Genomic DNA, 12,896 nt, shown 5'->3' with positions numbered 1-12,896 from the left:
AAATTTAAATACAACTGAAATACCCTTCAAGACTTTTTCCAGATGTAGGAAGCCACAGTGTAAGGCAGAAACAGAGAGGAAATCAAGTAGATGTACATGATGACCACAGAATATGTAGATGAATACACAAATATCTTCCGCCCTGCCTCTAATTTTTTCCTTCCGATGTGTGACGTAAGAGCTCTGTTTTTTTTATACAAAGTTTAAAGAGAAAAAAAACTGTTAAAATAACATCATGTGCCCCCAAGCATAATAAATTTCATTTTATGGACCGGTGTAAAATTATGTAGGCCTCTGTATTCCGTGAGTGCGTTTCTACTTGTTCTGGCATAACCTATTTTTCACGGGTAGTTTGTGGTGTCTTTAAACATGTCACAACCACATTTATGCATTTCCTGCTGGTTTAAACCACACCGATCATCTAGGTCAAAGGATTATTAGCTACAAATGGCAGATTTGTAATATTTATAAATGTTTAAGAATTATTAATAATTAAGGTTTGGAATTAAAAATTCCAGATCTACCTGAGTACATAAAAACCAAAAGGAAGGTGGTGAATAAACCACATTTCATTATGATTATTAGATTAAATGCTCTCAAAAACACGCATTAAAGTTGTAGACTTTGACAAATTTATTTTCAACATTTTTTAACAGGCCTGTATTTAAAATAGTGTACATACTATGAGAAAGTTAAGTATTTTAAAACAAAATTGTATAGAAAAAATCTGTCCGATTTACGAAAATCTGGAAATCCCAAACCATGTTATAGATTAGTGGTCTTCCCTCTGAGTGTCACGTTAAAGGTAAATGGTACGGTGGCCGAGAGAGGCCAACGCGCTGCAAACAAGAAAACACATGCAAACAGAAAAAACGACAACAAATTAAGAAAACATCTTCATCAGTTTGACAACACAGGAGCTGCAAATCCTCGCAACGCAAACACAAATACGGAAACGCGCTGCAAATTCTCACAACACAACCAAACTCAGAAACGCGCTGCGAACACACGGAGGCGCTGCATATAGAACGGTCCACAACGGAAATGTTTCAGGGGGACCTCAAAAAGTGACGAACTCATCTGGGACCTGATTATTTATATCACTATTTTACCTGATTATTTATATCACTATCACCTTTAAGTGATACTATACTATCACTAAAAGGCGATAGTTCACCGATAACACCTCTGCTCTGACCAACAGCCACTGAAAAAATAATCAGGTCCCAGATGGGTTCGTCACTTTTTGAGGTCCCCCTGAAACATTTCCGTTGTGGACCGTTCTATATGCAGCGCGTTCGTTAGTTTGCAGCGCCTCCGTGTGTTCGCAGCGCGTTTCTGAGTTTGGTTGTGTTGTGAGAATTTGCAGCGCGTTTCCGTATTTGTGTTTGCGTTGCGAGGATTTGCAGCGCCTGTGTTGTCAAACTGATGAAGATGTTTTCTTAATTTGTTGTCGTTTTTTCTGTTTGCATGTGTTTTCTTGTTTGCAGCGCGTTGGCCTCTCTCGGCCACCGTAAAATGGGGCGCCCCGTGAGGATCTTTGTTTAGATGCAGCGTGAAGATTCACGTTATAAAGTGAAACTGCTTTTTCAAGTCAGGGTAGTAATCGCCTTTCATCATCGTTTAACCTTGAGGGAAAGTCCGTGACGCGTACGCTTTCTATTGACGGTTTCCTTTTCACATCGTGATGAAATACTTGGAAAGGAAACAACATGACATGAGTAAGTCAGACAAGCATCGGCACAAAAAAAAGTGCGGTTTTGTTCATTAATAAATGGTGGGAATCATTTTTTAATTAAATCGGAGAGACAAAAGTTATACAGTAGAAGTTATAGAAGGCTATATAACTAAGTAAATGTGCAACACAAAATACAATAAAATAAAAGTTATTTATGATTTTATTTTTCAAACTAAAACTTCAGCATCGTTATATTTAGTTTTTTTTATAGTTTATATAGTAAACAAGTGATTACTTGTTAACATTTATAAACCTTAAAGGAGAAGGCTTTTTTTTTCATGTCTGGTCAGAGCAAGTTGTCACATTTTAAATGTTTTAAATGAATAGCCAACACTTTATTAATTATAGAACTCACTGACTAAAGTATATGGTTTGATATATATTATATTTCTTTATAGATACAAGCAAAAAGTATCAATAAAGAAACAGCTTGAGTGCCTTTACAGTGATTTCTGTCTTAAAATAACTGCCACAAGGGGGCAAAATGAATGCAGTTAGTGGACATGAGTAGCCTATTTGGTAGTTTATAAGTAATTGAAATGTGGTTAAAGACTAGGAGAGGCAATAGACAGGCAAGTAGTTTGTAATGTCATATGCTTGTTTAATTTATTGAATGTTTCCAAGAAGAAAAAAACTTTTTTTTGCCTCCTTCCCTTTAGGCTCTTATCTCTCACACATTTTTAAAGTTTTGAAGGGTTAAATCATCAGTGGGGAGATTTTAAATAAGAAATAGCATAACGAGGATTGTGAGATTGAGGAACAGTGATAGTGCACAGCATTGCACACAGCTGTCATAAGACATTCCAGAGCTGCTTGTGAGGAGATGCATGTTGATGCTAGGTGTCCAATAAGACACAGGCTGGACTCCATTAAGAGCACAGCTGCTTTGCCATTTTCGGTCAAAGCACATTCCAAACAAGCAGAGGTTTTGTCCACCGCCCAGTAGCAAACTCTTCTACATGTTGCTACTGATAATAGTTTAGCTTAGTATATTAAATGTGTAAAAAGTATAGCCCAAAAATTAAAAAGAATTTAACACTCATGTTGTTGCAAATCTCTATGACTTTCTTTTTTCTTAGTAAACATTTTAAGCACCGTTTCAAGTGTTCTTGTCTATGTTTAATTTTATTAACATAAAAAAGAGATCTTTTTTTTTTTTTTTAAATATGTACTTTGATGTTCCACATAAGACAGAAAGTCATACAACTTTGGAAAAACATGAGGGTGGATTTAATTTTTGGGTAAATTACAGTCTTGGCTTGAAATGCCGGTTAATTTTGTACTGACAAGGTGTGGTTGACTTAGGGGAAAAACATAATTCAAAGCATTTAAGAAACATACTTGGCCCAGCCTATGTTGTAAGTATGTGATATCAAACATAAAAAATAATAATAATAAATTATTATAATTAGCCAGACAATGTGGATAAAGTTGTGTGATGTAAATGTCTTCCTGGCAAATAAGTGTCAAATAAGATTGTGTTCAGGCCTCCAAATAGTATATTCACATACTATTCCTTATACTTTGAGTCTGAATCATACTGAACTGTAATAAGGCAGTGAGATGGGAGTCGGAAATACACCTAAACATGGCAATGAAGCGCAAAGTCTCATTAAGGATATCTACAAATAATTTTTTTTCAGGGTGTGCAAACAATTCTCTTCCTCTGGCCTTTCCCCCATCCAAGGGGTCTTCCTCCATACACACAAGGACAGAGGCATTTGTGTACAACATACACTGTATTTCTCTGCAGCAGACTGTGTTTTGTGTGATTTCCCAGACCACACCTTCAGAGGGGTCGTTTCTTGCCTTACATGCCTCTGAGAGCAGTGGACTGCCAAGACTTTTCTTATTTACAGAACAGTTCCTTTTTTGGTGCGACAAGGCTGCACGTACTTCTAAAGGGGAAGGGAAAAGCGAGCTCTTGCCTTGAATGAGGACAGCTGAGCAGAAAATGGCCTAAAATGAGACAGACGCATTCTGCCAGTTTGTTTACTCGAGAATAATCCCAAACTCTTCCCAGGAATGTGTCCAAAAAGAAAAAAATAAAGGCCAAACCTACCTACAGTGAACTGGTGCGACTTGTTGGGTGTGTGTTACATCACACACTGCTTTCCTTTCACAAAGCTATTATTTAATTATGTATTCTATGCATTTGTGTGAACTTTCCATTTAAATGGAATTTGCTGTTGGTTAATCAGAAGCATTCCATGGAGTTTTTCCATTGTAGGCTTGAGCTAGAATGTCACGTGATCCAAAGACAGATAATAGAAACGTGGAAAGAAAGTAGGTAACTGAAACTGTGGTAATAATTAGCGTCTTTGAAATGAAACTCCCTTAAATCCCTAATGATTTGTTACTTCCTGGGTGTATTTTTAACATTTCAGGAGTCAATAGGCAAGGTAACCGGTTGGTTGATTATGCAAGATGTTATACCTCATCTTAGATTTATAATATTTGTCGGTCTACTTCCTTCATTCTTTATTTTCTTTTTCTTTTTCTCCACCTTAAAATATGGTTCAGCACACACAATAACTTTTTAAAGTTGTAAATAAAAAAAAAGATTTTTGGAAGATTATCAGAATTTCATGTTGAATTCAATGTATTACTTGCCATTTATTTTGGAATTAATTGTGTGTGTTTTTAGTGTAGTGGTGAAATAAATACTGTAGGTCCAAACAGGACTTCTCAGGTTAAAGATTTTGTCAGCATTCATTTTTTTCCAAATAAAAACAGACCATAAAAGAGCAGCTATCATTCTTCACATTAAACTGCAGTAATGCATTTCCTGTGAATTCTTAGTCTGTCATTAGACACTACATCTTTAAGGAAAAAATCAGATTTCCTCTAGATAGCACTTTTTAGCACTGATTGTCATGCTTTAGTTTACTATAATATGCTCTCTTTGTTGTTTTCCCTCAAAATGGGTTTTGCACAACCCCACAGAAAATCTTTCCGAAGACCTGTTTTCACAGCTGAAGCTTGTCAGCTGGTGCCACACAGGAAATTCATGTTACCCTTTGTAAATCTAGCTATTCTAGCCTTATGTAGTGTTTCAAAATGTGCTCCAGTGGACCAAAACGTTTACACAAATGCTGTTCAATAGTATGGCATTACTTTAAAAAAAGAAAGAAAGAAATGATTACTTTTATTCAGTAAGGATGCATTAAATTGATCAAAAGTGACAGCAGAGACATTAGATGTTATAATATAATATAATGTTACAAAAGATTTCTTAAAAAAAAGCTTTATTTTGAACTTTCTATTTATCAAAGAATCCTATAAAAAAGCGTATCATGGTTTCTACAAAATTATTAATCAGCAGCTGTTTTCAACATTAATAATATTGGAAATGTCAGCTTTGCCATCAAATTAACTAATTATATTTTAAAATATATTAAAATAGTTCTCAACTGAAAAGTAACCCACAATCTGCCACAATATGTCAAACATATTATTTTATCATCACTGAAACAACACAAGTACATAAAAAACAAAACAACGAACTAAATAAATTAGTATTAAGTTTTTATTAATTAATTACTAGATGTTTTAGCGCATATAATAATTATTACTAATTAATTAATTAGTAATAATTATTAGATGCATAAAACAGCTATTCATTAAGGTAATCATCGCAGGTTACCACTTTTCATAGTGTTTTTACTACATGATAATCTGAACTTTCCCACTGCCAAGTGCTTTGAGTGTGTGACCTAACCCTCTAGTAACGTGACCTCACTGTTCTTTCTCTGTTTCAGGTGCGGGCCATGATATGTGTCCGTGTAGTAGAGCCGGGCCCAGCTCTGTGTTTATGTTCCTGCATGGTGAGGTCCCCAAAATTTCCGAGGAGAAAAAAAGGCATTGGAATGCCCTGAGTGATGAGGCAGGAGGCCGCCCTGCTGCCGCCCGGATTGGAGTGTTTTCTCCCAGTCATCCCTATAAGGCTTTAGTGGAGTGAGGCTACCGATCTGAGTGCAGCCCAGGCTCCTTGTTTGGGATGTGGGAGGGTGTGGTGAGCAGGGATGGGAACTACATAAGTACACCACAAGCCAGTGAGTGGTACACCATCACCAAGTGGCTAAATCCCCCCCCCCGGCCCAGCACTGTCAGGGTAAGTGTCATTCATCTCGCCTCACACCACTCACATCCTATCTCTTTTTGTCTTCTCTCGATCTCCATCTCTTTCTGTCCATCCAGCTTTGTGCTTTGCAAGCGTTACCTGATGCTGATAAACTCAAATGAGGTTTTGTCAAACTTTAAGCACTTTAACTTGAAACATGCTGTTGTTTAGAGAAATGGATTCTGCACAGGTGTAAGCTGCTTTTACAATGTTCTGGTTGGTTAGAGATTAAAGATTAAAGTAAATATTATTGTGTGATGTTTAGAAGAGTTTAATAGTGTTTCTAAGAATTTGTCTTCTAAAAGTACAGTAGATTTTCTTCTTGCAGATTTACCAAAGGATATTACTGAAAGCATTTATGTTACATGTCTGAGGCATCTTTTTTAACATCTGCAGTGTGATTGTATGATGATGCTGATTGTTAAAGGCTCTGAGTTTGTAAATGAATGTGAAGGCTTAGAAATTAGGGTGGCTGTGGAAGCCAATTTGATTTGTGAGGTTTATGACTAAATATGGTTCTTCTGGACCACTGACCCATCCCCTCTTTTCTTCACCCACTCTCTTTTTTCATAAAGTAACGTAGACAGGCAGAGAAAGAGGGGGGGGGGAGTCCAAAGACAGACATGCTTCCCCATCATTTCCAAATTAGGAAGTTTTCCCATGGTGCACTTAGTAAGGGCTGCAGAACGGACTTAAAGAAGATGTGTGTGTGTGTGTGTGTGTGTGTGTGTGTGTGTGTGTGTGTGTGTGTGTGTGTGTGTGTGTGTGTGTGTGTGTGTGTGTGTGTGTGTGTGTCTATGTATATATACATACATACATATATACATACATACATTAATGTATGTACGTATGTATATATTACACACGCATGAGTTTCCACATTTTATGGAGACATTCCATAGACTGCTATTTTACATTTTCATAAAACTTCATTCTGTATGATTTATTAGCTTGTTCTCTTATGGGGACCAAAAATGTCCCCACAAGGACATGGATATTTGGATATTGTGGTCTATATGTCCCCATTAAGTAGGGTATACCTGAACCACACACACAAGAGCATGAATTAGTTTATGAATGGACTTACCCGGTACACCTTACATTGTTTGTAGTATTATTTTCATTGTTCAGTGGGTGTGCACACAAACTTCCACGTGCACACGTACGTGGTTATTTCCCATGACATGCATACCTTTTTTAACTTTTTTATAATAAGCTAATAATATTGACTATTGACGAAAACTTTAACTCTAAGCATTTTTAGAATAACTTTTATTTAGGTCTAAATGTGTTCAAAAAGGAATTTAACTTACTCCTAGGATCCATTTTTTATTCAAACTGTAGCTGAACATCACACATGCTTGACATGAGTTATTACAGCTCCAAAAAACTGCTTTAAAGTAAATATACACCATTAATAATGAACTTTCTTGCAGTGATTGTCTCCTCTAGGAGTAAGGAAGGAAATCCGAGCTGAAAATGTGTGACGACGAGGAAAGCACTGCCCTTGTGTGTGACAATGGATCAGGACTGTGTAAGGCAGGCTTCGCCGGGGATGATGCTCCCAGAGCAGTGTTCCCCTCCATAGTGGGCCGTCCCAGACACCAGGTGAGTGTCCCTCCACTCACCACTAGGGGACAATAAGCACTGCAGTCACTCGCAGCCAACATTAATGAGTACATTTAAATAAACAACAATATAAAATGCTGTATTTCAGTTTGTATTTGAGGTTGTAGTTGCAGTTGAAGTGGATGACAACATTCATGTTATAACTGGCACATTTTACTTATTTGCCTTGATCTGATTCCAAATGCTTTGTGGAAAGTTGGACTACAGCCCAGAGTGTCTGCATTGTACAAGATTGTAAAGATAGAATGAACTAGAGCTCTTTCTTACTTATCTAGGGGCGGCCTATTGTGTTTGACTGTGTATGACATAATAGATGACCAGTTTTACTTTTTCCTTAGGGAGTGATGGTGGGAATGGGCCAGAAAGATAGTTACGTTGGTGATGAGGCACAAAGCAAAAGGGGAATCCTGACTCTGAAGTACCCTATCGAGCATGGCATCATCACAAACTGGGACGACATGGAAAAAGTAAGTAGATGCTATCAAACAAGCCACAGAGAACAAACCAAAACAATATGATTGCAAAGGAGGAGGAACTCTAAACAGTCTACCAAAAATATCTCTTATCCTTCCATGCTTCTTTCAGGCTTAAATTTATCCTCTGTGTTCTTTCCATAATACTGTACTACATTTCCATATTACATAAAATCGACAGCCTTTGTTGTAATGGCCCTCAAGGAGATTTCGTCAGATCACACCTACATCACCTCTAGTCTCGTCACAGATTCTCTACACCTACGTCCATCAAAAGCATTTTTCCAATTAACTCCAGCCATTCCAACTGATGACTCACTGACAATATCTCTCACGTCCCGCATTTCACACCACACGGTGTCAGCACATGTGCACAACAGATGGTATTATTCACTAATCTGTCTCTGCCCACACGATACCTCCTGATTGTGATCTGTTTGTTAAACTGTAATTATGCGAATCAGCTTTCACTTTTTACACAAAAACACAAAGTGATTAATTTGGCCATCTATTATACTAATAGTGCATTTCATGTGACAGTTGTTTGTGCATTAATGTCTATTGTTTATATTCACCAGATTTGGCATCACTCTTTCTACAATGAGCTTCGTGTGGCTCCAGAGGAGCACCCCACTCTGCTGACAGAAGCCCCTCTCAATCCTAAAGCCAACAGGGAAAAGATGACCCAGGTTAGAACAGAATTCAAGGGTGATAATGCTGGTAATATAACAATCTGTAGTATATAAAACAAACAAGCATTTGCTTCAATTCAAGCGTACCTCCTTTAAGCCCTCAGGGCCTTGAGAAGTTATCAGATACGCCTACAGTAGTATCAACAGACAAAGGGTGAATTCACTTGAGTGCGGTACTTTTGAACAAAAGCTTTTGACAGTGCTAAGTTATGCAGATAGCACATAAAAATAAACTGTAGAGTTGTGATTAACATTATTTTGCTTGACATAAATTACACACTGTCAACCCACAAACGTTGAACGCAAGTGATTATTTTAACTGCTACGATTCTCAGTAGTGAACATAAAAACCCACAGCAGCTTTGGTAGTCGAAGAAAATTCCCCCGGTTGCTTCATGCGTGTTTGAGGTATATCTACGTGTAATTTATGTTGTAGAACAAAATATGAAAGTCAAGTCCACAGACTTTATCTGATTTTAAATCAAAAATGACTATTCTAAAAAAAAACCTAGACAATTTCAAAGGGCAGAAAAATGTAAATGTTACATGATTCTTTAAAAATCATAATAATACACTGATAGATGCTCAAGAAATTTTGTAACACTTTAAATGTCTCTACTTTCATTTTTTAATAATTTAATGCATCATGGTGAATAGTATTAATCTCTTTAAACAATAATTACCAGAGGGCATTAGTTATGTGTTTACACTGCTTCAAACTGGCAACTTGTCTATTCAAAGTGATCATCAACATTCATAAGAGTCATTTGTTTATAGAAACAGCTAAACCGGTTGTGTATGTTTTAGATGAACTAAAAATAACAGCTAATTTGTTTGTAAGTCACGTTGTATGTTTGTTTTTGTGTGCAGCCAGTGATGACAATTCTATAAAAAGACAGGTTGATCTACAGATTTTAAGAGTCAATTGCCATTGTAAAAGAGAATATTATTCAGAAAATCAATATTGTTAACCTGCTGTTCAGTAAAACCAAAAGCACTTGGTTGTTTGTTGTTTCTTTTTATAAACACAGTGCTGGTCTCACTTTGCAGATAATGTTTGAGACCTTCAATGTTCCAGCCATGTATGTAGCTATCCAAGCGGTGCTATCCCTCTATGCTTCTGGTCGTACAACAGGTCAGTTCACCTGTCAAACAGGTCATAGCTCACAACTTACGTTGCTGATCATTACCAAGAACTTTATTTTTGTTGAACAGGCATTGTCCTCGACTCTGGTGATGGTGTCACCCACAATGTGCCCATTTATGAGGGCTACGCTCTTCCGCATGCCATTATGCGTTTGGACTTGGCCGGTCGTGATCTCACTGACTACCTCATGAAGATCCTAACTGAACGAGGCTACTCATTCGTCACCACTGGTAAGTCTGGACACGTACAGTACCAGCGTAATGATATAAAAAAATATATATTTTTTGTTTTAACCTAAAATATTGTTTTTAGATGTATGGCTAAAACAAGAAACAATTGCAATTTGTCTTGTATAGCTGAAAGAGAAATTGTTCGAGACATCAAGGAGAAGTTGTGCTATGTGGCGCTGGATTTTGAGAATGAGATGGCCACTGCAGCCTCTTCCTCCTCTCTGGAGAAGAGCTATGAGCTTCCCGATGGGCAGGTCATCACCATTGGCAATGAGAGGTTCCGCTGCCCTGAGACACTCTTCCAGCCATCCTTCATTGGTAATCTCTCGTTTCCCTTTCTTCCTTTCTTGTTACAAATCAGTGGAATCAGAGAATGTATGATATATTTAAATGCATTGATTTGCACTTTGTTAGGAATGGAATCTGCTGGCATCCATGAAACCACTTACAACAGCATCATGAAATGCGACATTGACATCCGTAAGGACCTGTACGCCAACAATGTGCTGTCTGGTGGAACCACCATGTACCCTGGTATTGCAGACAGAATGCAGAAGGAGATCACTGCTTTGGCCCCCAGCACCATGAAGATCAAGGTCAGTAGGCAGATTATGAATGTCTGATTGGATCAGTAATAAAGTACTATCACAGTTTCTCGTCTAACCAAGGTTATTGTTAACTAAACTAAAAGTCAAGTCACCCTTATTTATATAGTGCTTTATACAATAAGTATTTTTAGCGTTACAGTAAACGGGAAAATAACAGAAACAATACAAACTGTTTTAAAAATGAGACAAAATCAAATTCTGCTGCAAAGCAGCTCTAAAAAGGCATTATTCAGTTCAAATCGGTAACTGTAAAGTATGTTGTTTATGAAACAAGTTCATTTCAGCTATAAGCAGCTTTGCAGAAGGCCACAATGTTGTTATTCAACTCAAGTCACTTGAGTTTTGAATTAATTCAGTTTATGCGACTATTAAAACTGTTTTTTAAAACATTAAAAAAATTAACTGAAATAAAATATATAAAAAAACAAACTTATTTCAGCTAGTTGCCAGAGAAATGTTACTAAAGTACTAAAATGACTAAAAAATTGAAAATAATATATAGAAATAAAAAATAAAAAACAACAAAATCACTAAAATATTACCTAAAATGAAAAAAAGAAAATACAAAGTAAAAACTCTTGTAACTTTTAAAATATTTACTATATCAAAATACTAAAATGCTTCTACCTTGTATGTACTCAGATCATCGCCCCACCTGAGCGCAAGTACTCAGTATGGATTGGCGGCTCCATACTGGCCTCCCTCTCCACCTTCCAGCAGATGTGGATAAGCAAGCAGGAGTATGATGAGGCCGGGCCATCCATTGTGCATCGCAAGTGCTTCTAAACAACACCTCCAACTCCCTCCTGTTCCCCTAATTCTGCTATTGCTTCATAGCCTGTAAACTGTGAACGTACCCTTTACTTCCCTCTATTGTTTTGTCTTTGCACTGCCCACATCTGTTTGAATGTTTTGATTTAATTATGTCATGACAATATAGTGTTGTTTCCAATGGGTTAAAAGCTTGATTCTGCTGCCAATATGAAAGATGAGGGAGATTCCTTGGGGTAGTGAGACTCCAGAGATGAGGAGAGGGCATGAGGAACAGGGCTCGTTCTCCCTTTTGTGTTAAAATGCTACGAGGTAACACAACTGCATGTCGGCTTTCAGGCAGTCTGTATGGATATCATATGATAACCCCATGAAGGAATAAAAGCTCTGCAATAATAATCTGTATTTGGCCTCTTTTGTTTCTGCAACAAATTACACAACTCAGGATTAATATTTGCACAAATACAAATTAAAACTGCTCTAAATTCTATTCTTAAAATTAATCATTTTGATAAGTAGAAATAAGTCTGTTATACTCATATTATGTAATTTTGTTAAGATTTCTGTTTCTAGGATTATGGAAAATTTCAGGCCTCAAAAACTGCTGGAAATGAATAAAATCTTAAAAGGTTTTATAGTCTTTTCAGTTCTGGAAGTTCACAAAAATTTACAGATAATTTATATTCAGCCCTTTGTCATCCAAGACAAAGTGTGTCTTTTTTGTGTCTTTTTTACTTCAGTCGTAAATAAATTATGTTTTTGAGGAAAACATTTCAGGATTTCTCTCCATGGACTTCTATGGACTTCCAAAATGCAGTTTAAATGCAGCTTTAAAGGGCTTTAAAAACGTATCTAGCGAATGATTGGTTATTTTCTAAATAACAAAAATACAATTTATATACTTTTTAACCTCAAATGCTCATCCTGTCTAGTAGATCCCTTTGAAGCTGCATTTAAACTGCATTTTGGAAGTTCAAACTAGGGGGCACCGTAGAAGTCCACTATAGAGAGAAATCCTGAAATGTTTTCTCTCAAAAACAATTTGGTAACACTTTCTATGAAGCCTGTATTTATAATACATTATAATGGTATTCTTAAGGCATTATAATGAATGCATAATGCATTATAAAAAAAAACTTATAATATGTTATAGCATCTCATCAGTAAGAACAGTTTTAATGTACTATAATTTTTATTTATTTGTGGTTCTAGCTTTTAAGAGTATGATTACCTCCTCCATAGGTATAACGTATTATAAGTCTCATATCTTGCCATGTTACTCATGTCATTTTACTTAAAACATACAAAGACCATTAATAAGTAATTATAATAATATTTCCCAAAGAACCCTAAGATCATGCATCAGATCAGATGAATGTGTAATATGACACATTTGTATTATCAGTTTGATTATTTTGATGGTACCCTTTAGACAGCTTTTAATAAGTAACTCTGCAACTCCATGTCAACAAGCAGTAATTTTTA

General features: G+C 36.5%; 1 protein-coding gene across 1 annotated transcript; it reads left to right on the top strand.

Annotated features, from left to right (window-relative positions):
* Window positions 1-5,738: 5,738 nt before the first annotated feature.
* On the top strand, window positions 5,739-11,810 carry acta2 (actin alpha 2, smooth muscle). The gene is made up of 9 exons (XM_073827830.1): window positions 5,739-5,852; window positions 7,298-7,469; window positions 7,829-7,957; window positions 8,542-8,652; window positions 9,706-9,790; window positions 9,871-10,032; window positions 10,159-10,350; window positions 10,447-10,628; window positions 11,283-11,810. The coding sequence occupies exons 2-9, from the start codon at window positions 7,341-7,343 to the stop codon at window positions 11,424-11,426; spliced, it is 1,134 nt and encodes a 377-aa protein (XP_073683931.1). The 5' UTR covers window positions 5,739-5,852; window positions 7,298-7,340; the 3' UTR covers window positions 11,427-11,810.
* Window positions 11,811-12,896: the final 1,086 nt, after the last annotated feature.

Source organism: Garra rufa, chromosome 22 (genome assembly GCF_049309525.1).
Source record: "Garra rufa chromosome 22, GarRuf1.0, whole genome shotgun sequence".
NCBI classification, from domain to species: Eukaryota; Metazoa; Chordata; class Actinopteri; order Cypriniformes; family Cyprinidae; genus Garra; species Garra rufa.
Note: the sequence above shows the minus strand (reverse complement) of the source record. Positions and strands in the feature narration are given on the sequence as shown.